Source organism: Xenopus laevis, chromosome 2S, assembly GCF_017654675.1.
Source record: "Xenopus laevis strain J_2021 chromosome 2S, Xenopus_laevis_v10.1, whole genome shotgun sequence".
Classification (NCBI taxonomy): domain Eukaryota; kingdom Metazoa; phylum Chordata; class Amphibia; order Anura; family Pipidae; genus Xenopus; species Xenopus laevis.
In genome coordinates, this window is record NC_054374.1 from 75,958,915 (window position 1) to 75,986,005 (window position 27,091).

At 37.1% G+C, this 27,091-nt stretch overlaps 1 protein-coding gene across 1 annotated transcript in view; it reads left to right on the top strand.

Annotated features, from left to right (window-relative positions):
• LOC108709572 (ephrin type-A receptor 7) overlaps nucleotides 1–27,091 on the top strand; it is a 310,721-nt gene that overhangs the window by 276,002 nt on the left and 7,628 nt on the right. Inside the window, exons 11-15 of the mRNA XM_041584012.1 lie at nucleotides 11,366–11,551; nucleotides 12,257–12,318; nucleotides 14,879–15,082; nucleotides 17,512–17,661; nucleotides 19,438–19,631. Of these exons, the coding sequence (XP_041439946.1) occupies nucleotides 11,366–11,551; nucleotides 12,257–12,318; nucleotides 14,879–15,082; nucleotides 17,512–17,661; nucleotides 19,438–19,631 (796 nt within the window). The remainder of the gene's footprint in view (nucleotides 1–11,365; nucleotides 11,552–12,256; nucleotides 12,319–14,878; nucleotides 15,083–17,511; nucleotides 17,662–19,437; nucleotides 19,632–27,091) is intronic.

Genomic DNA, 27,091 nt, shown 5'->3' on the forward strand with positions numbered 1-27,091 from the left:
GGCAGCCCAAGGCCATTTGCTCTGATATTACTTGTATTACTGTCAGTGACAGATTGTGAACATAACAGTGACTTTCACTGGCCTCTGCCATCATGACATCACTGTCCTTTGAGAGGACATTATATTTCTGTCACTGTTTAGGACCTTGTCCAAATGCCATTAGAATTAAAATCCAAGAATGGTCTCAAGCGTGGTTAACATTAAATATTTGCACAGACACACTTCTTGACATACCAACTATTTCTACCTGCTACTTGTTTGCGTATCTGTTCTATACACGAATACATTAAATTACAAATTATTTAATGGATCTTCTTTCACATTTAGGGGCCGATTCATGAAGCTCGAGTGAAGGATTCGAATTAAAAAAACTTCGAATTTCGAAGTGTTTTTTGGGCTACTTCGACCATCGAATGGGCTACTTCGACCTTCGACTACGACTATGAATCGAATGATTCAAACTAAAAATCGTTCGACTATTCGACCATTCGATAGTCGAAGTACTGCCTCTTTAAAAAAAACTTCGACCCCCTACTTCGGCAGCTAAAAGCTACCGAAGTCAATGTTAGCCTATGGGGAAGGTCCCCATAGGCTTGCCTAAGTTTTTTTGATCGAAGGATATTCCTTCGATCGTTGGATTAAAATCCTTCGAATCGTTCGAAGGATTTAATCGTTCGATCGAAGGAATAATCCTTCGATCGTTCGATCGTAGGATTTGCGCTAAATCCTTCGACTTCGATATTCGAAGTCGAAGGATTTTAGTTCCTAGTCGAATATCGAGGGTTAATTAACCCTCGATATTCGACTCTTGATGAATCGGCCCCTTAGCATTAACATTTTACTATTGCTTGAGCTCTATGATATTCACAGTCAAAAAATTGGGAACCAAAGGATGAGAAACAAAATTATAACAAACCCAGGAACAATAATCTACAAATGGACAGAAACACAGAAGAGATTTGTCCTTCCACTGCTGTTTTTGTACAAAAAGGGTAGCATGATGACTCACTCATATATTGCCGCATTTTAGTGTTTTTAGAGGTTTTTGAAAATACAACTGAACTAAATAAAACCTTGATTTCGTAGAATTTATTAAAAGATCCATTTCTAAAAAAGTGCAAACAAAAAAGCACTGAATGATGCACTAAAAAATATGAATACCTCTATCCAGTCCAAATCAATTTAAAGTGATCCAATCATATCAGCGCTGATCCCACTGACCTCTATAGCACCTTGATAACTTTTACTTGGTGAAGTTTTGCATTAGAGTTTTTGCGTGGTTTTTACACTTCAAATTTTTAGAGCTTTTTATAAATATAGGAAATCCACACATTTTTTGATTTGTGGTGAAAAATGCAAATCTATTGTTAGTGAATGGGCCCCTAAATCACAGTAACTTCACTGCAATAGTGCCATGTTGAAGAATGTACCAGCAGAGCTTCCTTACCCAAAGGGCTTATGTAGTTTACTACCAGTCAGAAAATAAAAACAACCCTTATCGGCTTATTTATGAAAAATCGAATTTGTGACGTCACAATTTATGAAAAAAAACTTGAATGTTTGCGTGAATATAAAAAACTTAATTTCATATAAAGAAAAAACTTGAATACCTTAAATTTGTGAGTTGGCAAGCTAAAAAAAGTCTTGAACACTTTGAAATAGAAAAATGCCTTGAATTGTACAACTCCCATTGACTTCTACATGAACTCGCAAGCTTTTACAGTTGGGTTTTTTTTTCGAGTTTTTTGTGCTTAATAAATAACGAACATTCAAGTTTTTGAACATATAATTTAAATTTGTAAGTTTTTGGGGAAAAAAAAAATCAAATTGTGGCAAAAATTGTAATTTGAACATTGATATATTCACCCCCTTAAATCAAGTCATTGTTTTAATTAAGGTTTACTCTATAAGTATTCATAACATATTTAGGGGCCGATTCACTAAATTCAAGTGAAGGATTCGAAGTAAAAAAACTTTGAATTTCGAAGTGTTTTTTGGGCTACTTCGACCATCGAATGGGCTAGTTCGACCTTCGACTACGACTAGGACTTCGAATCGAAGGATTCGAAGTAAAAATCGTTCGACTATTCGACCATTCGATAGTCGAAGTACTGTCTCTTTAAAAAAAACTTCGACCCCCTAGTTCGGCAGATAAAAGCTACCGAAGTCAATGTTAGCCTATGGGGAAGGTCCCCATAGGCTTGCCTAAGTTTTTTTGATCGAAGGATATTCCTTCGATCGTTGGATTCAAATCCTTCGAATCCTTCGATTCGAAGGATTTAATCGTTCGATCGAAGGAATAATTCTTCGATCGTACGATCGCAGAATTTGCGCTAAATCCTTCGACTTCGATATTCGACTTCGAAGGATTTCAATTCCTAGTCGAATATCGAGGGTTAATTAACCCTCGATATTCGACCCTTGTTGAATCGGCCCCTTGGGGTATGCTGATTTGTCCTCTCAAAGAGGGTTTTTAACTGCCAAGCATCCAACTGTATCTAAAGTAAGTATAAAACTGACTATACTTGCCTGAACAGTTTGGTCACTATCCATCACACTTCAGAGTAGAAAAGTATGGCAGCAGTTTTGCCAGTCCCTTCAGTGATCTTATCAAATCTTAGTATGTCTGTTCATAATAAAAATTGTATCTGTTAATACGCCCATTGGATATATGGCCACTTTAAACATGCACTGGGGAGCATGAAGTGAAGTCCGACACTTATTTATAAGGATTAAGTTTTATTTGATTGATCTGCATTGGCACTGCAAGTAGAAATTCAAGCATAGAATTGCTATTGCCTCTTATTATAGAATATGGGTCTTAGGCTTCCAATTATCTTTGTATTGAAAGAGAAAAGCCTCCCCCTAGAGCAAAAAACACAGATTTTTTATTAGTCTAAGGTCTTTGCTTCATGAAAAATTCACCAGCCTGCACAATCAATAAGGCAACTTTTTCTAATGTAATAATGCATCAATCTCTCATATTCTGGGATCAGGAAATCTACCTTGTCTGGAGCAGAATAATCCACAATGGCTAAAATAGTCAAATTCAAAATGTTTTTACAAATTCAGGAAAGAAAATGTTGGGGGAAAAACATTATTTCTCAAATTTGACAGCACTCAAATCAATTCTTTTGGCGCACTGATGTGAGTTTAATCTGTAATCTCTGTTAAACAGGGCAAATCAGCTCTGCAGATGTTTGATATTCAGTAGTGCAGGCAATATGCTCTTTTTTTGTTTTATTCTTCCTCCAGTTTATATTCTCATTTACCTGCAACAAGGTTGGCATTAAACGATGCTTCTGGTTTTCTTAGTGAGGCTTCACAAGCTAACATCTGTTCTGAGAGGCTTAGCTGAAACATGAAAACTGTCTGGAAATATGCTAAGTTACTAAATGATTTATTGATTTTCATCCGCTTTGCCGCTGAAAACTTTAAAGCAAATTAATTCCATTCTTACAACCCTGAAGCTTTAATCACTTGTGCATGCCTAAACTTCAAGCTCAGTTCTTCAGGGCCTGTCGCTTTTTACTTTTTTTGAAAGACAAGTTCATTGAGAGGTTATGAAGATTTCTTACTCATACTGTGAAGTCTGAAGGTTCTCATTTTTTTACCATGAATTATGATGGTGTTAACCTTCCCCACCCATATTTCTAGAACCACTAGATAAATCCAATCTATCAATCTTTCTGTCTGCCTCTCTCTATCTTTCTATACATAGATGATCTATAATCACTATATCAATATTATAAAGGGACATAAACCTTCCCCAAAACTTAAGTACTGTAGAATCAGAAATGTAATCATAAATGCAATAGGACTCTAGGGGGGCTATTTATCAAAGTCCGATTTTATCTCAATATTTTCCGCTACAAAACTCAGATTAAATCCACTCTGTTTTTTTCTGCTTATTTATTATTAAATTTTCCCAAAAATTAGCTTTTTGGGAAATACAGTAATCTGAGTTTCATAATTTTTCGGACTTTTCATCCGATTTTCACGAATTTCACGATTTTTTCGGAATTTTCACCTGAAAACTCAGAGAACTTTGGGGTATTGCCAAAAACCCAGCGCACATCAACAAATCACTTCTCCCATTGACTTATATGCAACCTCAACAGGTCTTAGATGCCGGATTTTCAGATTCGGACTTTTCCATCCTCAGGGTTTAATAAATTCTGAAAAATCCGTGATTTTTTAAAGCTCTGATTTTATTACAAAAAATCATAAGTTTATATATTTATATCCACACAGGCAAAATATGATGTGGGTTCAATCAATACCAGTCAGTTTAACTAAAGAAGCTGCTCTGATGAGTATTGAAATGTTTTCAATCCAGTTTCTCTAGATTTACTTCTACTGGTAAGGGACCGGTTATATCTTTCCCTCATATACCTTAAGTCTACTAGAAAATCATTTAAGCATTAAATAAACCCAATAGTCTGGTTTTGCATCCAATAAGGATTAATTATATCTTAGTTTGGATCAAGTACAAGTTACTGTTTTATTATTACAGAGAAGAAGGAAATCATTATGAAAAATTTGGATTATATGATTATAATGGAGTCAAACCTTTAATAGATATGCCATGATCTGGATGAATGAAAATGTTCATAGACAAATGAAAAATTTGAATACTTTAGAATACTAAATAATATTAAAATAATGATTTCTTGCTTGCTCTGATACGGACATGTGAAGTGGCCATTTGATGTTGTCAGGTCATTTGAAGTGTCCATGTGTTACTAAACTATGGTTCTCATGGGGGTGGTGAGTGTTAAGCACCTGGGTTACATGAAGCCTAAATGTTACAGCTCATAATTGCACATTAAGTTTTTTCCCATTTTAAGCTATTGCACAGGGTTTGAAACATTTCCATTAATTTACTTGCACTTTCCTTTCTGTCCTTTCTGATTTAAGGTTGCCCAGTAGCACAGTGATCTTCAGATCACTAATACTGTTAGTATGAGAACAGGAGCAGTTCTGGGAATATCGTTTTTCATCATTTTTTTCATCATTCTATTGTAAGGATACCGAGGGGTCTAGTGGGGCTGTGGGTAAGCCTGCTACGCTACCCGCAGCTGTCATCTTTTTTATTTTTGTGCACCGCATGATATCAGCATGCTTGATACAAAGTTCAAATATTTAAAGACCCCAAAGCCTAATTCCCATTGCCTAACATACTGTAGGTCGAGTGTTAGTTTTTGGGTGCTGTTATTGTATGGTTTCCTGTTCTTGACCCTTGCCTGACCTCTGCTGATCAACTTTGCACCGACATTTGTCTAATACTCACCATTCTTCTGGATCCTGACTTCGTACTGTGTTACTGAATGGTTTGGACCCGGCCTGTATTCTCAATTATTTTTTTTTCCTGATTTCGTCTGTTTAGAATTAATCCTGGCCTGTCCCATGACTACATTTACTCTTTCCACGTCCTTCCTGTCACACTTTACGGTTCCCTTGTCCTCCCAGAACACTAGGCTTGGTTCTCTCACTTTAAGATCTGGTGGCATGGCCTGATTTAGTGTGTGGGTGCCCCGTATACTCTGCTGTGGTGCAAGCGCACATGCGCGCCTGCACCGTAGCGCTGGGCAGCATGCCGCCTCTATTATTCTGCCGCCCTAGGCATGGGCCTTTGTGGCCTCACCACAAGTCCGGGCCTGTCTGTCGGCATCCAAGTAGCAAATGACTCCTACCGTTACTGGAACCTTGGCGTCTGTTCTGGGTTTTGGGATACCTAACGTGACACCAATTTACTAACAATAAAATTTCTTTTTTTTTTCACAAATTTCTTAAAATTTGAGTTTTGTATATTTCATTAAGACTCAAAAAATGTGAGGCTTTTTAAGTTTAAAAAACACAAAAACTGTAATACAAAACTGCACCACGTAAAAGCGGTCGAGGTCCCATGGAAGTCAGTGGGAGCTGTGCTGATCCTATCGGACCATTTTTAATCAGTTTTGACTTTTAGATGTTTTCAAATGTTATGCTAGTAATAGTCCAAAAAACATACATATTTAGAGGTTTTAAAGATTTTCGTACTCTTTTACCACATCATTTAGCATTTTTTTCTGTTCCTACTTTTTATATTCAAATCTATCTACTTTCACTACATTCATTGTTGCTTAATGAAAAAGTTGTTAAGTTTGCTCCAAAAGTAGGTCTTAAAAGTTCGCAATGCACAATTACGATTTGCAATGCAATAAAAGCCTTGAAGAGTATTACATTGCAACGTGGATTTTTATACTTATTTGTGTGCAAAATTTGTTCTCTTTAGAAATGTTATTACATTCCCCCCATAGCATTTAAGCATGGTTTCAAAAACCTTTAAAACCACTAAAATTTGACCTTCAATAAATTGATTGCAGCTCTTTGAGATATTTTTAGAACCTCAAGGTGTGGGTTGTATGTAGCCACTGGGGGTAAACGATTGTCCTTTTGTCTCTCCTTGTATTTCTCCTTCTTAGATTTTTTTCTTTGTTTATATCAATGATCTTGGATCTGTATCTACTTCTATAACTACTGGAGCTAGATGTTTTCAAAGCAGATATGGCTGATTAATATGACATACTTTACAAACTGTATCGTTTTTCATGTGTTAAGCTATATAGGTATTGGATCCATTATCTGAGAACTCATCATCCAGAATTCTCCGCATTATGGAAAGACCTCCTCCTATGGACTCCGTTTTATATAAATAGTCCAAGAAAAATTATTTCTTTCTTCTCTGTAATAATGAAACAGCACCTTGTGTGTTGTATTGTATTGACTTACCTGAAACCCCGAACCGGTGCTCCTATCGGCAGAAAAATGCCCAGGGTTTTTCCTAGCGAGCGAGAGATCTTCTTCCTGCTTCCTCTTTAACTAACTTTAACTAAAAAGTCGGCTATTTCAGTCTACTGCACATGCGTTTGCCCAGGGAAATTTGAAGAAAGAAGAAGCCGGAAGAAGATCTCTCCATGATGCTCGCTGGTATAACCCTGGGCCGGTGCAGTTTTCTGCACCGCCCGGGGTTTTAGGTAAGTCAATACAATCACTTGGGGGTGCCTAACATTTGGCACCCCCAAGTGCAAACAGACTTTCCTTCTCCTTTAAAGGAGCCATCCCATGTCTTGTTATTCATTCAAATGCCAGCATTTTGCTATGCATTATATAAGGATTTATATAATCATGCAGTGTGTAAAGTGCAGCAATCTGGCATTTTTTGCACTTTAAACACTGCATGATGCATTGTGCAGACAGCCACAGGTCTTAGAGCTCAGATACCTGTAGCTCCCTTCACTAATACAGCACTGACTGCATTAGTCAGCAATGTTTTAGTGAGAGATGGGGAAATATATATATGTATATATATATCCTTGAAAAGGGTCCCCAGCTGGGACCGAAATGTTGGATTGTAATGTGTTTCACCATGAACAAATAATCTGGATTATTCACGCAAAGAGAGTGCTGATCTTTCTACATTATATACATGGCATTTTGATCCTGCATCACTCATGTAAGTGACACATCTCTATCCCCATGAAATGATGAATATGATAATATAGTATCTGAGAGGTAGCTCCCTGGAGAAACATCTCCAGCATTAATACCTTCCTCCTATTATTTAAATCCCATTTCAAAGTACCAAGCATTATTCCACAAGACTGGCTAAATACAGTTATTGCTAACAAAGATTTTACCAAATGCCTAGAGTCACAATTTTCTGGGTTCTCTATATAAAAGCATTCAGCGTGTATGACTGCAAATGAAGCATACCTGAGAATCAACCCTGTGTGCATGAGCCAAACTAATAACTCAGAATTAAGGTAGTTGTGCCATGGAATTTAAATGATAAAAGACAAGTATTGTTTCAATATCATTTACTTCTAGTAGAAGGCATTCTGATTTAACACAAAATTGCCAAGAACCAGGGTTTCCTTAGAGGTTGTTTGTTCACAGCTCTGTGGTAGTTTCCAAGCAATAAAGATTTACTGTCTCTGTCAGCACTAAAATAGACCCTAAAAATGTCTTTAAGGCTAGGGGCACATAGGCCTCTGCGTTGACTTGTTAGACTGGTGTAATAAAATTATTTTAATTACTATTAATGGCTTAGATCAGGGATGTCCAACTTCCTTGGTACTAAGGGTCTGGCCCACATAGTTATGCTACATTATTTTATATAGTGGATGGCAGATAATGGAAGTGTAACCCTTTCTTGGCACTTATATTTAGTTCTAAACTTGAGCGCTAACAGTATAGATCACGAGCCTCTGCTAAGTGGGCGATTTGTGGGTTTTGGATTGGTAAAGTGCCTACTTCCAAGGCTAGAACCAGATATTGGTGGATACACAACTCCCTGGGGACTACAATAGCAGTGACGTTGATACTAGTGATGTATGGGTCGGGTTTTGCATATTTTACTTTGCCTTTAACTTTATATAAGGTTATGTGTTTTATTGCAAACAGTGTGCTTGATTATTGTTTCCTAATGGAGCCACCCGCATGTGTATTCCAGGATCCCATTAGGTGGAGGCACTGCCATAGAGGTAATTCCCAGTAACCTTTGATTTAGTAAAGGGGACTCAGGACCTGGAGTCAGGGGCAATCCTGGCCCCTCAGCCCCCTGAGGCAGCAGCAGTTGCTGCCCCCCTCCCCTGGAAATTCGCTCTTAAAGTACCAGGAGCAGCATTTTTGCTGCCCCTGGTACCTAGTGGGGCGCTGCCACCTGAGGCGACAGCCTAAACTCGCCTCATTGGTGAAGCACCCCTGCCTGGAGTGGTAAGAAATATGTGATGTATAACCATTGGCACAGGGGTTACAGTTAACTAATTCTCTGCACTCTGAATATGGGGTTCCCTATATGGGTAAATGTTTTACAGGTGAAACCCCTAGCTACCTACTTGTGCAAGTCAGTAGGTACACTCACAGAAGGAGGCATCTTAGGCTGTCTCTCAGTAGTTCTGTGCAGAGTCCATGCTTTTCTTACTTCTCTTCTTCCTGGAAAGATCTGTTTCACTTTCATTTTGGATCCAAACTTCATTCAGAGAGGTAGGTAAACAGCAAATCCTTATTGCTGATTGGCCAGGCTGTGGCTGAAAAGTGTCTGACTGCAGTGCAATCAGCAGCCATGTTTTTGGTTGTTCCAGATTTAAAGTCACAGGGTTATGCATTTAGGGAAAGGGTAAGTAACACTTCCCTACAGCAGCCAGTGTTGACCACCCCTTTTTCACACCAACTTTAAACCACACACGTGTTATCACAAGAAGTGTTAAGACGATACCCACATTAATGGTGGTTGGACAACAACAAGAAAAAAACAAATGGTTGGTACTCACTATAGGGATCATATCATCCATCACTCATATGTAAAACAAAAACAGTTTATGTATTATTATGATATACCCTTAGATATGCCTCATCCTTCCCTGTTAATTGCACAGCAACTCCTACACGATTAAACACCTTGGGGACCCCCTAAAAGGTATTTCCAAATGCTAACGCCCCCCCCCACCACCATGTTCACCTCCCACAGGCAGGGCAGACAGATTATGGCACATGCAGGCAAAGTAGGGCAGGCAAAGTATGGCACGCACAAGAAGAATATGGCACACACGGACAAAGTATGGGAGGAGGAGTATGGCACACACAGGTAGGGTAGAGCAGGAACAGTGGCCCAATGCCAGTGCTGCTCTTTAAGTCTGTATGAGGCGTGAACAGTTGAACAATGTGGCCACTGACAGTCTGAGGTATGATCAGTGCTGGGTTTTTTAGGTGTGATCAATACAGGGTTCTACAGGTGTCAGCAATGCAGGTCCCTGCAGGTGTGAACAATACGGTTAAAAATACATAGGATTACAAGTGTGAACAATGCATGCCTAGTACAGCCTGAACAGTGGAATAACCACCAGAAGTGGTGGGTGCACCCAGGCCTCCACCTCCTTGGGGCCTGCTGGATCCACAGACAGCAGGCAGGGGAACTTCCGGTGTGAGATGCCGGGATCGTTTTCCTGTGCTATTCTGTGTTGGTCGGATGTTGGATAGTTACGCCACTGAGCCTGAATATGAACAACGCAGGGGCCAGTTGATCTCAGTTGTGATACCTTTTGAAGCTTACACAAAGGTAAGCAATCAAAGCAGCCAGACTTTAATGGAGGGCCACACAAAGGGGGCTGTGCCTCCCCCCATCCATGACTGATCCCTCAATATTTACTGATAGATGGGAAATCGTTTAGACACGGTGCAACCTTTTTACTATGGGCTCATTATGATTTTGTTTTGCGTATTTTTTCTGTTAGATATTTTTTCTTCTTTGTAATAAATTAATTTTGGCTTTTTCAAATCAGGTGTGCTATCCATTCTCTGCATCAGTTATATATCATATGGAGACCCTTATGGGGAGTCACCTATGGATTAGCACCCTGTAATTCAATTTAAAAGGGTGTGCGCCTCCTCTTTCTATTTTTGATACAACCTTTTTACTAAAACATATTAAAGAACAAGAAAAAACAGTGTATTTTTACACAAATGCAAATGTTTTTTCACTGTTATAGAATTTATCCACAAATAAGTTAGTGCCACAATTTGCAGAAGAGTTAGCAATGCAATACACTAAGGGGGCACTGTAAATAACACTCTGTGCACTGTATCCTTTCTCATCCTATCCAAAATGTTGTGATACTAGAAATATCAACACTAAATATTTGCATAAAAAAGCCACAGAAACATAAAACAAAAATGTTTGCTACAGAGATCATTGGATGGTCTTTTGAAGATCAGCTAAACATAACCTGAATAGCGGTCTTTAGTGAATGGACTAATAAAGGGTTTTCAACATGCAGCAACAGGCAGTGCGAAATGCTAATAAGAATCACATGGCAGCCAAATGCTTTTCAATGTTATTAAGGGCTTGTAAACCCTGATTGCATAAAGAGCCTAAACCAAGAGTGCAGACAAACAAATACTGCTTTCAATAGCAATTACATTGACAAATAGGGTCGGACTGGGAACTGGTAGGCCCCAGCCTCTTGTGGGCCCCGCCGGCCCAGATCTGCACCCTGAGCTTCCTGTTCCTGCAGCCGGAGAATGTCCCAGCACAGTGCACACGCGCATACATGTGGCACACGCAGAGGGGGTCCATGGTGGTGGAGGGGGGCCCTGCAACAGCAGCCCCGGTTGGCCCCTGGCCTTGTGACCCCAGTCTGACCCTGTTCACAAATAACAGAAAAACAATTGAATATTGGAGAACTGTATAGAATTTTTAAAAAAGTTTATCCTCTTTTTTTTGCCAATGTGAAAAGAGAGCAAAATGCGTAAACAGATTGTAATTAAAAATAACATGTTCTGCATTAGATATCACACTAAACATTTGTTTTTTGATTTTCAGGAGAATATGGGGAGGTATGCAAAGGATGTCTAAAACTCCCAAGTAAGAGAGAACTTCCTGTTGCTATTCAGACCCTGAGAGCAGGTTGTTCAGAAAAACAAAAGCGATCATTTTTGGCCGAGGCTAGTATAATGGGTCAGTTTGACCATCCCAATATCATTCGTCTTGAAGGAGTCATAACCCGAGGTACTGATTTTATAGCTCATTCTCAGATTTTCAGCATTATAAACTGCCTTGTTAGATTTCTTAGATTTACTTGAAAAAATGGTTGTTTATTGGTTTTGTTGGTCAACTACTTTTTAAGCAGCTGCTAAGGGACACAGTCATAAAATTAAAAACGCACAGTAAATCCATATATGATATATTTAAATCTTGGTGGAAGATGTCCTCAATTGGTTACTAAATCTCAATAATATTTGCTCTGTGGTTGTATTTTATTTAATATGCCCCATCCTGTAGAATCTATCTTCAGGCTCATCACATCTCAGATTACAAGGCAACTGCGTTCAATAGCACTAAAATCACATCTCTGCCAGTGACCTGCTTGATGTAACTACATATGACATACAATTTATTACAAATTAAAATATCAAATTACATATTAGTATTGGCAGAAAGTCTTCACCTTGCACTGATGGAGATGTGACTGGAAGTATCAGACCCAAGCTGTGATGTCCACAGATTCCTTCTGACATGACCGTCTGCAAGTGTCTAACTAATCACAGTTAAACTTGCATGGACACATATATAAAACTTTTTTTATCATGCATTTTACTAATGCTTATTGTTTATCTATCTCAATAAATGGATTCCTAACTATATTGCTAGCATATTTCCAAAGAACAGATTGCATTTTACTGTAGATATAAATCAAGTTTTCATTGTTAACAGGGAACACTATGATGACTGTAATGGAATATTTAGGCAATGGAGTTCTAGATTCTTTCGTACGGGTAAGTGTATAGTAATGTATGTATTTATTTTTTCATTTATATTATTTATTTTCTCATATTGTTTAATGACATATTCTGATGAGATATTTATTGAGTGGTGATGCATATATCAGGTTATTAGGTAATTCATTAGGAGAAGATAAAGACAGCAGATTTTATTTATTTCACTCAAAGTATATTCAGCCAAAATTTGCATTTTTCAGCCAACTTTTGCTGAGCAGTCTGATATTTATGGAATCTATCTGTAACTGCTGGTGACAGTAAAAGTTCTGCCCAATAATGGGCATTTCACCATTTTTGGACAGAAATGCATCTGTCATCATAACAGGTTCCAGCACTTCTCTGATGGCTGAAAAACAATGGTGGAGAATATGCCTATGCTAGGTGCTCAAGGCTTGTTGTCCAAAATACAGAGACAGGAGGGAGGGTCCAAACAACCCACCACATTAATGAAGAAGCCCAAGTGCACCACCTTGAGCCTTCAGCAAAGGAAGCAGATCAAACCAAATATCTGTTGAGCAGGCACTCAAATGAGGCAATCTTTCACCAGGCAAATAAAAACAAGTGAAGACATTATTTATGTCATGAATAAGCAACCTTATGTGTTTATAACTCATAACACGCAAGGCTGCTTATTCATGACAACGTTTTCACTTGCTTTTATTCGCCTGATCGAAGATTGCCTTATTTCAGTGCCTGCTCAACAGATATTCTTGTTGTCCAAAATATACAGCTTTCAATCTGTAGTATCTGGATTGTCTCTGAATTATTATAATTGCCAAGTAAATGTAGAATTCTAAATGTCTTTATTACAGTCACAGTGCATAACATTTGTTTATTAGAATAATAGAAAAGTGAATGAAAAAAAAAATAAAAGGAAGTAAGATAATAAAAAGTAGGAGGATAGGAGACAAAAGCATCACATCACAGAGCATTGTCTGTGTTGGTGATGACAAAAAAGAAAACGGTATTGCAAGACTAGGCAAATTAGCACTCAAGCTTCTGTGTGGGTTATCGTGTAGAAAACACATTTCTATAAGCCTAATCATCTCCTAGCTCTTTTGATGATCTAGCAGTATGTATTGTTTGTTTTTGTGTAGAAATTGACAAGGGGTTGGATGTGTTCATGGTCCTTAAATTATAACTGTCTGCATCAAGTACGTCAGCAGCACTCAGCTGTTTCTCATCATGTTTTATCTCTTTACTTTCAAAAGTACCCAAGTTTACTCCAAAAAGCTTATTTGAATTTTCTGTACAAAGTTAGTGTAGAAATTGTTGTTGGGGAAAAGAGACATAACCATTTATGTGTACTTCATCTCTCTCAACATCAGCGTTTGTGTGTGTGTGTGGGGGGTCCTGCCTTTGGTGGAGCAGTTGAAGCTGACATTAGTTTATTCTTAAACATTGTGTTTCTAATCAAATGGATTTGGAATGAAACATCTCTTAGAAATGAAAGAATACCTCTAACGTGTTTTATTAATAATTTTATACCAACAGTTTACAGTTTTTAGTTGTTAATTAAATATTGATAGCCAGACTTATTAGTGGCAAAGCTGATTGAGACTTATTGGCAAGAAGGGCATTGGAGTTCCTATATGTGCTAGATATCCAGACATTGAGGCATTTTGTTTTGAATTTCAATTGCTGTTGACCCTTTTTAAGACCTCTTTCAGAGTAAATAAGACTTGTGGTATATGGGCTGCTTCATAAAATTGTTGGAGTAATTTTTGGTTGGTGTTATTATTGAACACCTTCTTTTAATTGGTTGGTATTTACCTCTTGAATTTACATACTACTGCATATTACAGCTGAGGGGGTTACATTGGCATAACCCATTCTGTGCACATCATGAAGTTGAAAATACAGTTTTCATGAAGTTTGTTTACATTAATTGCTGTTTGTTCATTTATATTTTGCTATATATATTTATATGTTTTATATGTTTATTGTGGCTAGGAAAGGGAAATACTAATTAACTGTTAATTTTTTTGGGGGTGTGATGGACTAGATGAGAAAAGGAATGTATGCTATATCTGAGGTTTTTAGTCTCTCGTCCTAATTTTTCAGCATGCAGTTAATCAGGCTTCATAGTTTTTAAGGAAAAGGAAAGCTACTGAAGTTTCTTGGCAGTAGATTGACCACAATAGTGCAAGCTAGAATGCTATATTTATTCTGTAGAATGTGTTAGCGTACCAGAGTAAACAGTTTGCTTAAGATAGCAGCTGGCATATCAGTTTGGTGTGACATAACTTTGTTGCCTATGTCTTTCGCTGGCTCCACCATCGGGTCAGATTATAGGAGGGAGAAGGGAGGGAGATAGGCAGAAGGGAGTTAGAGAGGAGGAAGCTTCACAGGATTTTGCCCAGAGTAGAGGGTTTGAGCTGTGAGAAGGAAATCTGATACCAAAGAATAGGAGGAAAGTAATGTGGTGGCTATTTTCACAGAGTAACAGAGTAAGTGTTTATGGGTGTAGTCACATAACCATTTCTGATAAATTTACTTAGTTTTAACCTTACCTTCTCCTTTAACAGTTTTTTCTTGTGTTTTTCATTTTCTGCAGAAGAATGAAGGACAATTGACAGTTCCTCAGCTGATAGGAATGCTTACTGGTATTGCCTCTGGAATGAAGTATCTCACAGAAATGAGTTATATACACAAGTCCCTTGCTGCACATAAGATACTAGTAAACTGCAACCTTGTCTGCAAAATATCTGGATTTCGACAGATGCAAGAAGATAAACTTGATACAATCTTCTCCACTATGGTAAATTTGAGAAACAAAAATTATGCATTGGGGTGTAATTCATATGTAATAATATAGGTGAAAACTTGCATTATTTCTGTTTGTTTGGGATTCAACACTATTGATCAATTCATTGTTCCTTCCCGTACTGTGTTTGGTATTACAGTACTTCTTGTTGGTTTTAGTAGCAGTATTTTGATTAATATACTGGGTGAATAAAAACAACTTTTGGTTTCCTAACCAGAATGAGAATGCTAAAATTTGTAGCAAAGCAATAATAACCTCTAGATTTACATGACCATTTGGTTCTGCCACTCAGAGTGACCAATAAGTGGCAATATAGCAGTAGGACCTCAAAACATGCTTTCTTATTTTTAAATGAATGTCAAAAGCGCCATCTGCAGCTTTGAAGCAATAATAACAGTGTTGGGTTTTTCTGGACTTCAGCTCCTAGCATGCTTCAATAAGGTGACTAGAGTGAAATCTGGGAAAGACCCACACTCACTTTCATACAGTAGATACACCCTCCATAAATATATAATGAACACAGTGGCAATTCCATGTATAATACCCCCCAGAACTTCATGGCAGGATGGCACAGTGGCAATTATAGGTATAATACCCCCAGATATATATGTGAAGACTTGCGGTGAAGTCTTGGAGGAAAAGAAGCACCACTACATTTAAGGCTTGGCAGTGCGCTAAAGTAATCTATTATAGACCTCCATTCATAGCAGTGGCAATTTTATGAAGGTTGAAAATCAGAATGGCTATTTAAGGGAAGGAATAAGTTATGGGTGTCTTAGTGGGAGAAACAGAAGAGAGCCAGCAAAATCCTGCAACAGTTTTGATAAGGGAATATTGGGGAATTGAACAGACAGAGTAAATACAGTAATAAACACCATTAGGCAGCAGAAGTTTAGAGGGATTTGTATCTTTATCGGCATTCATCTGCACTGATTGTTCATGGGGAAGTACCATCCTGCCATTTTGCCAATTATAGTGCAGCTCCAGCATGAAGAATCCCTTCCCCTCATTGTCAGAACCAAGCCTGTGTGCCTGAGGGGCGGGAATTTCAAATGACACTGTGCACTGCAGCTCTCCCTTTATCTTTCCCTTCGGTTTGGCTCTGACTTTGGGCTCCTCATTACGTCATTAACCTGCTGTTTTTTCAGCAGGCAGGAATTCTTCATAGGGCAATTTCTTTCGGGGATCAAGGTCCTGAAAGCATATGCTTCAACCCTTGTATTAAAGTATAGTTGAACTCCACACAGTTACAGTATGCTGATTTCTCATTATTAAGCATCATTGTCACTGAGCACATTGTGTAACAGAGCATTATAATAAACATACTTGATCTGCTCAATTACTCAGAAGACGAAGATGCACCAGAATGCACAATCTTACAAAGTAAACGGGGGTTGGTCAAATTTAATACATAACTAGGAAATATTTAATCAGTTGCATGATAATCATGGAAGCAATGAGTAAAGTTGATAAATGAAAGGGTAAGAGAGGTGAAAAAGTGTTTTTTTAAAAAAAAGAAGCACATTGAAGAAAATAATGAAATACGTTGTATTGTGGAATATGGATTGCAATTAAGTGCAGTGAAAAAATGTATTTTGAAGAACTGGAGTATATTGAATGTAGATCCAACTGTTAGGGCTTTAAAATGTATTTTTAAATTAAACCACCTCTGTTGTGGTAAGTAGGAAGGCTCAATCGAGAGCTGGTGAAATAGCTCCTAATAGACTGCAGAATTAAAATAAAAAAGTGATGTAGTTGGATACCTCAGAAGGTTTTTTTCCATATAGAGGGTATGTATTATTTATTTTATTGGTGTTCAGGTAATGTGTTAAGAGGCAGTAGTGGTGTTAAAATATAGATAGTACATACCAATTGTTGTTGTTTATTTGTTACATTTAATGCATTACTAGGAAATATTTTTCAGTTACATGATAATAATTTCCCTGATAGCAGTGTCAGACTTCTTTTACAAGACTGGTGGTTTATTACTACTAAATATCTTAGGTGCAGCAATCTTATATCTTTAAGACACTTTGCAGAATGGCATTAGCAATTTTCAGTGCAGACCATCTTGATTACAAACCTATTATTAGTGAGCGATACTATATCCCTCCACTATAGTGGTAGTATAAAGAGGGATATTTTTAAGTGAATACCCAAAAGAAATTTGCTCAGTTCAATAAAACCAAGCAAACATTCTACCATGTTTATGATAGGTTGTTAGAGGGCACTGGAATATACTGTAGCAACTTCTGCTGAAATATGGAGATAAATATGGAGAATATGGAATATATTTCTCTCTTCAGTATAAGTGTGATTATGTGTTTTGATTAACCATGATAGTAAAATTAAGTGAAGGTTAACCCCAGTTATAACTATATGTATTTTAATTAATGAATATGTATTTGTCTATTAAATGTCAGGGTGGAAAGCGTACAGTTCTATGGACAGCACCAGAGGCGATTCAGTATCATCGATACAGTACTGCCAGTGATGTTTGGGGTTTTGGAATAGTCATGTGGGAAGTCATGTCTTATGGAGAAAGGCCTTACTGGGACATGTCCAATCAGGATGTGAGTTAAATGTAATGCTGGTGTATTGCATGTTATTAGCATTTAATGGTTCTATATTGCATGATTCCACCATATTGAATATGCATTACTGTTTTGAGTACCTTCTTCATTGTTTTTTGAAAGGTCACAGACTTTTTAAATTGCTTATTTATTCATTTTCATGTTTTGCTCAGTTTAGTTTTCTATCACTGTAAATGATGTTATATATTCTCATGACTTAAACGACAGTCTATTAATCAAGGGGCATATTTTTCAAAGGTCGAGTTATAGAGTTTTTTTTACCTTGAAACTCGAATAGTATCTTCTTTAAGAAAAAAACTAGAATGGCTAAAACTTGAATGAATATTACTGACCTGAAAACTCCAATCGAATTCGAATCAGATTCGACTAAACTCGAATGGAGTTTTTTCTCCGAAAAAAACTTGATTGTCAGGAAAGCTATTAACATCTTCAAATGGGTTACTGGACCTCAAGGTATGATAAATCTCGAATTCCCAACTCAAATTTGTAAGTTTTGACCAAAAATCCAACTCGAAAATTTAAATTTGAATTTACATTTCAAACCTAACTAAATCTGCCCCCAAATGTTGAATTCTCACTCATTTATAAATACACTTCTAAAAATCTCATAGGAATGAATTGAGAGTGGTTGTATTTTACTGTATTTTACTGCTCTAATGTTACACCTGGGGGTCTGATTTATTTATTTTTGCATTCATGGTTTTTTTCGCCACCATTTTTGCAAAACAAAATCATAAAACATAAAAAATAAAACTCACCAGCTCCTGATTACAAATCATGATTATGGGAAAAAATGTGGTCATAACTTTTTTCCTGCCATTTCCATTAATTGTGGTAAAAGCAAATGGGAAAATTAACAAAGGAGACCCATAATAATAGAAGCAGTAACCATAGTAGAGTATTGTACCCTGTTAGCCATAGTTCTGTAAGGAAAAAAGTACTTCTTGTGGTAACGTGATACTGTTTATTGCCTAACTGATATATGTACTGTAAGATTTTCTTAATTTCTGAAACAGTAACTCAAGATATACACACACAGAGGCACAAAATAAAGCATTTACATCAAAGTAAGAATCTGACGTGGACATGTGAAGTGTTTGTTTGAATTTTCAGTAGGGACATGTTCTGTGGTTAGGTCACTGTGGTTGGCACTGTTGAAATGCTTCCCCCCACCAACCTCCATGTCACTACATGGAATTTTGTCCAAAGGTTTCATAGGGCAGAATGAAAATCCCTTAGAAAAAAACTGAGAGTTCAGGTTTGTATGAAGAGAGGTTGATCACACAGTTTGGTTGTTCTGTTTTGCAGGTTATTTTGCTCTTTGTTTCAGTCTGCAAAGTTACCCTGAAAGCCCAGATATTCCTCATTTCCCAATGGAACACTGGCTACAGGGCTCATTCTCCTGTCACTCATCAAATGTCTACTTAATGATGTGATTGAAATGTCCCACTATGGGACTATATATTGGGGAAACAGGACAGATGCTCTGAGAAAGAAAGAGGGCAGTTAAAAACAAAAATACAGAATGCCCAGTGGGGGAAGGGGGGCATTTCAACAGTGTCAACCACAGTATTCTACTAATGGGTAACTTCAACTCAGAAAGTGGGGGAATATAAGTATATATTTTTACAGTTATGTTATCTAATTTTCACTTCACATGTCCATGTCCTACTTTGATGTAACTACATTTTATTGTGTCTCTGTATGTGTGTGTATATTTTGAGTGAGATTTGTTTGTTTTTGTCCCAACTTTAGGTCATCAAAGCTATAGAAGATGGTTTTCGCCTCCCAGCACCAATCAATTGCCCCCCTTACCTCCATCAGCTGATGCTTGATTGCTGGCAGAAGGACAGAAATGAAAGACCAAAATTTACTCACATCCACAATATTCTAAATAAACATGGACAGAGTCCAGATAAAAGTAAATCTACAACATCAACAATAAACAGGTACATAATGGCAGTCATATGTACAAAAAGAAAATGATTTAAAATTACTGGTATGAGAAACCTCTTATCCAGAAAGCTCCAAATTACAGAAAGGCCATCTCCCATAGACGTCATTATAATCAAATTTTAACAATTATATACTTTTTTTCTCTGTAATAATAAAACAGTACCTTGTACTTGATCCAAACTAAGATATAATTAATCCTTATTGGAAGCAAAACCAGCTTATTGGGTTTATTTAATGTTTACATGATTTTCTAGTAGACCTAAGGTATGAAGATCCAAATTATCCATTACCTGGAAAACTCCAGGTCCCAGGTTCCATATCTGTAGAATGTAATCTTTGTTTTTTGGAAGGATATTTAAGTATATAAACTGCACCAACACTGCCTAGTCTCTATACTGTAATACAAGAGCTTTTCACCTGTGATCTCCATTGTTTCCCTCAGAAAACCAGTCCTATAAACCAAAGTTATGGGGTCTCAGTCAAGGTTTGTTCTCTTGGTGAAAAACACTGTGAATGAATGAAAATTATTTTGACTCTTAGGGGCACATTTACTATTGGTCGAATATCGAGGGTTAATTAACCCTCGATATTCGACTATCGAAGTAAAATCCTTCAACTTCGAATATCGAAGTCGAAGGATTTACTGCATTTAGTTCGAATCGAACCATTCAAAGAATTTTAATCCATTGATCGAACGATTTTCCTTCAATCAAAAAATGCTTAGAAAGCTTATGGGGAAGGTCCCCATAGGCTAACATAGATGCTCGGTAGGTTTAAGTTGGCGAAGTAGGTAGTCAAAGTTTTTTTTAAGAGACAGTATTCGACTATCGAATAGTCGAATAGTCGTACGATTTTTAGTTTGAATCGCTTGATTCGAAGTCAAAGTCGTAGTCGAAGGTCGAAGTAGCCAATTCGATGGTCAAAGTAGCCAAAAAAAACTTCGAAATGCAAAGTTTTTTTAATTCGAATCCTTCCCTCGAGTTTAGTAAATGTGCCCCTTAGTGAGTGAGATGACTTATCACAGACAACAACTACAAAAGAACCCCAAAGAAGAGAGAAAACCCCAAAGGAACAGTATATCGCCAAACTATTATCACAATAAAAACTAATCTTTATTAAATATTAACAGTAACAGCAGAGGAGGCAGTTGCCACGGCCACAAGGGTTCTGAATCTTCTTCCTCTGTGGTGTATATATGGGTGACATGCAATACACACAAAATCGCAGGTCATGTGCACAATTTTTATGTGGTGTGGGTCACCCATGATTTCCGCTAGAGCGAGTGGGGGCTGCGAGATCCATTAGTTACACTACTGAATATTAAAACGCGACCCTATTTTATTATGGAAAAAGGAACAATATGTTCAAGAAGATTATACTGTGAAGTGTAAATATGTTATCTGATAATCTGTCTGCTACACTTAAATCACTCATGGAAGTTCGTACTTTTTTAAAGTGGGGAGCAACAGCTCAGTGATTGTGAATAGAGCATTTCTGCTGGGGGAATGGCTGCTCTCTGCACCTCATTTCAAATAAAAATGAACAAGTAATATACTTCTACTAATAAATGTGCAAGCAAGCAAGGTGACACCGTCAAAACTAATTACATCCAAGATGGTAACCATATCTTGAGGGCTGAATGAAAGAACTGAAATTAAGGTTTTTTTTCTATGATTTGAGATTAATGTGCATCATCTGCATATGTGCTATATTTTTGCAATTAGTTCTCAGTTCACTCAAATACACAGGCTCATTTAAGCAAGTTATTGAATTGGCGATTTGCAAATGATATGAGTTTAAATAGTTAAGCATTCAAAACATGCAAGAAGGGAAAGTGATAAGTTTAAAGGTGCTTGTTGCATTTTCAGACTTTTGCACTCAGCATCAGCACCACTACTCCCATCCTACCTCCTCTTGCAATTCATGCACAGCACATCGATTAATTCAGGGAATCCCTGAATTTACTGCCACCCTGGAATGCATTGTCCACAGTTGCATCAGGTGCATTCCATATATATGGGCAGCAATTATTTCAAATGTTGGGAACAAATTGCATTGTGGGTAAAAAATATGGCAACTTGAGTCTGATATTGCACTTTCCACAGTGCAGTTGTAGTCATAAATAACTGTTATTATTGTTAAATGTTTGCTAATGATGCATTGGTACTGTATGACAGTGGGAACACCATTCCAGCTTCAAGCCCCTACAGACCCTCCAGCAGGCAAAAGGAGAAATGACTACAGTTTCTCCTTTTAAAGATGCCGTAAGCTATTGGGAGAAATTATGACAGTGCTTGCTAACCATAAGCATAATTTTTGTAGAGGTTAAATATTTTTAGATACATTAAATAGTCCAACTCTATTTTCTATATATCAGCCTAGTGGAGCACTGTCATATAATGCAAAATCCATTAACTTGAAAGATACGTGCCAGTGATTGCATTTTATTACCATATAATTTACTCTTGTAAGTGCTTGACCTCTTAAGTATATCACAAGGCACAAAGATTTACTGACTTACCCAGTAGAAGATAATGAGATATAAGTTTTCAGCATCATCTGAGTAAGGACAGTATATAATGCACAAATTAGAATCTTTGTTTAAGAATTCAACTGTACTTGACAGGCTGCTAAAAGCATCTGCCAAAGTGTATCATAGGTAGTGATGGGCGAATCTGTCCGGTTTGTCGAAACGGCTAAAAAAATTTGCAGACCAACGAAAAAATCGCTAAACATCAATGGGCATCAAAATTATTTTGACACTCATCATTTTTTATACGTGTAACTATTTTGTCCAAATGCATTAAAGTCATTGTCAAGTCAAATAATTCTGATGCACAACAATATTTTTTTTTTGTTGCAGTGGATTTTTCACCAGCAAATTTTTGCCGCAGTTTCGCAAATTTCGCCGTGAATCCATGGCTGGCTGTATTTGCCCATCACTAATCATAGGCTTCAATTCAGTGTGTTCCTACATCTACTGTGTGGTAGAGCCATTGTTGCCAGTGCATTGTTCCCATATATGTGCTGTTTTTATTGTCTTATTGTTCTTTAGCACTAAAGCTGTTTCTGTTTATTTAAAAAGTAGAAAGTAATATGCCAAGGGGGCATAATATTCAAGTCCAGTCCTTTCTATTTATATTATAGATTAATTTGCTACTAAACCAAGAAAAATCATTCGATATTACTATTACTTATATTACTTATAACCTGCCAAAATAGAAATATTTTATTTATTTTTACAACTCCTAGGAAATGTTTATTATAATGAAAAATATTTAATCCTTTTGAAGAGCAGGAATACTCCAAATGAGAAAAGCAGGGAAGCAATTAAGAAGGGAACAGTCATTGGCGGGGTCCTGAAAACATTTATCACTACAGGTGTCGTTACATAATTGACTTGTGCAGGGCCACAATATACAATATTAAAAAGCAGGATTCTGTTGGCAGTCCTGCTAAAAGATAATAACTATTTTGACCTAGCAGGAATGACAATTTCCCCGTCCTACATTATCTTTGACCTCCTCACCTACATTTACTATACATCCATTCAGCAAAAGAGCAAGACTGGAAAAAGTATACATTCTAGAAAAATAGATACAAAGTTTGCCATCAGTGGGGTTTATTTGGTTAATTCAACACTGGTCCTCATTTTATAAGACCCCAAAATGCATACACATTAACACCTCAACTTTCCTTTTGTGACTTTTGCCTTTTCTTTACATGTTAATTATTGTAGGTACAGGTATATTAAAAATCGAAATTCTGCAATAAAATTGCCACAGATTTTTGTTTTGCAAAGGATAACACTTGTAACAGTAAAACACATAATTGTACATCCCTTTTAGAGTTGCGATTTGCTTTACAGGTTGAGTTCTCAATGATGCAATTGCTAAATTCCCTGTCAATCCTCTACCAGAGTGTTCATTCTTTTCTTATACTTTTGTATAGATTGCACACAATGCCTTGCTCTGCTGTATAATTATCGTTAAATGCTCCCAATATGACATAAAATAGCAGTTTTTAATATAATTACAGCTATGTAATTACCAGCTATTGGAAAGAAATTTTCATTCACGGAGTAAAAGAAAAGCTCACGATAGACTATATCTGTATTTGCCATTGCTTTATAACTGTCTGAGAGCAATAAATATAACAGCTGCAAAATGCTACCATATTTTCAGATCATTTAATTAAAAATAGGAACATTAACACCTACTCACACACCAATTCCAGTGAACAGCAGACATAAAAAATAAGCAGTAGATATTTTTAATAAAAAATATATTCACCTGCTTACTGCAGAAACACTGCACAAAGCAAGTGGAACGCCCCCCCCCCCCACACACACAGAAAAGCAATTAAAAATAAATTTAAAAAAGAGCTACCCTGGCTTCAGACATGGCAGCAAGTTTCTATGTGATAATAAATCTCTAGAAGGTAATATGTGAACCTAGCAATGTCAATTATATTTTCATTTGAAGCAAATACATTAAAATAGATTAGTGGCTTTGTTCCTGTTTGATGTGAGTTTCACAGGTCTGATTGCATAAATATAATCTGCATTTTGGACTACACAATAAATGACATCAATATGGTCTAAACAAAATATAAGGTTACAATATTATTTTAATCCAGGGATGCTAATAAGCTGGAATCGTTATACCATATAATCTTCACTGCTTGTGGGAAAAGACTGATAAACCTGTAAACTCAATGCCATGTCTAATGAGGTTACACTAGAAAATAAGGAAAGCTGCTAAAGTCTAAAGTAGAAAATAATGAGGATCTCTGTAACTCTTTGTTTCTCTAAAATCAGAATTATCATAAACTTTTCATCAGTGCCGGATTACCCACAAGGCACTTGCTCAGGGCCAACCTAAGTTATGCAGCCAGATCTTCCTTTCTGACAGCAAAAATAAGTGTGAACACAACATGTTGTGGAATTTATTGGGCCACAATATGGCATGAAATAGTGGGGTCACTCACTAGCTTCTCTATGGCCCTATTTAGTCATAATGCAGCTCTGCCTTTAGTACCTGCATTGCTAAAACTATATACAAATTGCCATTTCATGTCTATTTTGAAATACAACTCCTTTGGCCCCATTTATTATTGTTGATACTTTTCCATCTATATAGCTTGAAATATCAGCGGGTAAAAATTGTACTGACTTTCTAGGGTGAATTTTTATAGTAAATCATAGTAGCATGTGCCAGCCTCGGGTCAGGCATGAGTTGCTTGAAGAAAAGGTGCACTAAAAAGTTAATGGGTATAATGGGTTCTGACAAATGTGATTGTTTAAAAATAGGCAAAATTCAAAATCAGGAAAAGCTTTTTTAGGTTTTATTTATTGTATTACAGAGAAAATGTTTATAGAACAAGTCCCCATATAATGAATCTATAGCCTCCTCCCAATGTTCCATACTAAGTTCTTGGAGAGATTGCAGCCACCTGTGTTTGAAGTAAGAAGACAGGATTTTACCAAAACGAATATGTGGGGGCCAGTTCCAGAGAAGGGGTAACATCTGCAAGCCTGTTACCATGGTGCAGCTACAGACATGGTCTAAACCTTCAGCTTTGGTCTAAGCTATGTATGTGTGGGACATTTCTGGTCTGCCAGAAGATCACCCATCACCTTAACACAATTAAGGACCAAGAGAAGGGAAATGCAGTCTGCCCCAAACAGTGAGTTGCAGTCTCAACAAGCTTGCACACACATTAATAAAAGGCCATCCATATAGTGGATCAGTTTATGTGCTACGGTTCCAAGTTTGAAACCTTTTTTATTAGGAGACTGTCTGCTATATAGAGCCAGGGGAACAATGGCCACTGTAAATATAATTGGTGACAGGGGCCAACCCTGCCTTGTTTCACATGATAGAGATAAGGAGGGCAATAGAGCTCCATTAGTTTTGAGCCAAGAAGAGGTTTTCAATATAAAAAAGCTGTACCGACTGATAAAGCCCAGGCCAACAACTTCACCAGTTGAAGGCCCTGGCTGAGTCCAAGGAGAATAGGACCCTACAGTTTTGGTTACCATGCCTGAGGTTTGTAATATGGCAAGATGTAGGTGTCTGTGTGAATCAGTAAGGAAGGGTACCTTGGCTATTCACCAAGTTTTGGCACTTTGTTAATGAACTAAATTAGCTGGTAGGAATCACATAGCACTTTGGATATCAAAAAATAACTGCTTTAGTGAATGAGGGAGGGAGACATTTTTTGTGGTACTGAGGAATATCTTGAGACAGGGATGAAGTAGAAGGATACCATAATAAAGCTGCTTGCCTCAAGGGTTTTAACTGTAAGGAGAAGCACCAGAATCTCAGCAACCTCCAACTTAAGGCAACCTACAGTAGGTACATAACCTTCTTGGCAAATAGGTTAGGAAATACTGCTGCAGTGTCCAAAAATTGAGACAGTCGATGGTAAAATATATTTTACTGTGAAAATAACACATTATTGCATTATTGTGTAATAGTAATTAGGGCTCCAAGTGCCAGCCTTCAGTTGTTTATGGTTAGATGTTATTTACTCAGTGTTTAGGCTACCTATGATTTGGGGGACATTTTGTAACATTTATTTTTTCAAATTCAAAGAGGTTACAGAAGAAAAGAGGGGTAAGTAGGTGGACAAAATACAGGATTGCAGTTTCTCGAACTTCAAGTATCCAAGTGGGGTAAACCTATATCGATAAGGTCCTATTAGTACATTGTCATATAAACAGAATAAGGTTTTGGGAATTTTAGCATCAACATGACTAAAGACAATTTTTACTGTGCTCGTTCACATATAATAGAGAGTAGAACTAAAAAGGGCATATTATGAAAGATATCTTTGTATGATAGATAGCAGCAACACAATGGGAAAAAGGATTCTTCTCAGTGATTTATTTTGTATCTGTAATAAAGTTTGGGCCACCTCTTCATTGTTACTGTTTTTATCTTTTGTTTCCTTAATTAAAACAACAAATAAATAAACAAGTGTGCAGTATATAGTAGTAACAATTAACTGGCATTGACAGGCAAGTATTATAAAGGAGACAAATTGATGTAACCAGTGATCAGTACAGTTCTTTTGAATTCTGTAAGAAAGCTATCTTAGAGACAAAGACACATAAATGAGTCCTAGTGGACTATTAACACATGTGCACCTGGCATTATAGCTTCAGCACAGCATGCAAGAGAGCAGCATAGAAAGTGACAGACAGGCAGTTAAAATTCATTATCAAGGTGGCAGACTGAGCAAAAATCATCAGGACAGACGGGCAGGGGGAATGTAATGTATGGGCAAAATAAGCCAAAAATCATCTGGGACAAGTCAGAAAGGCTTACAGAATTTAGTGTAGGAAAGAGCAAGCTGAAAATTAATAAGAACGACAAAGGATAAAAGACAAAAAGTTTCTTAAAGAACCTTATTTTATAGGATTTTGATTAGGGTGTTAGCTCAATCC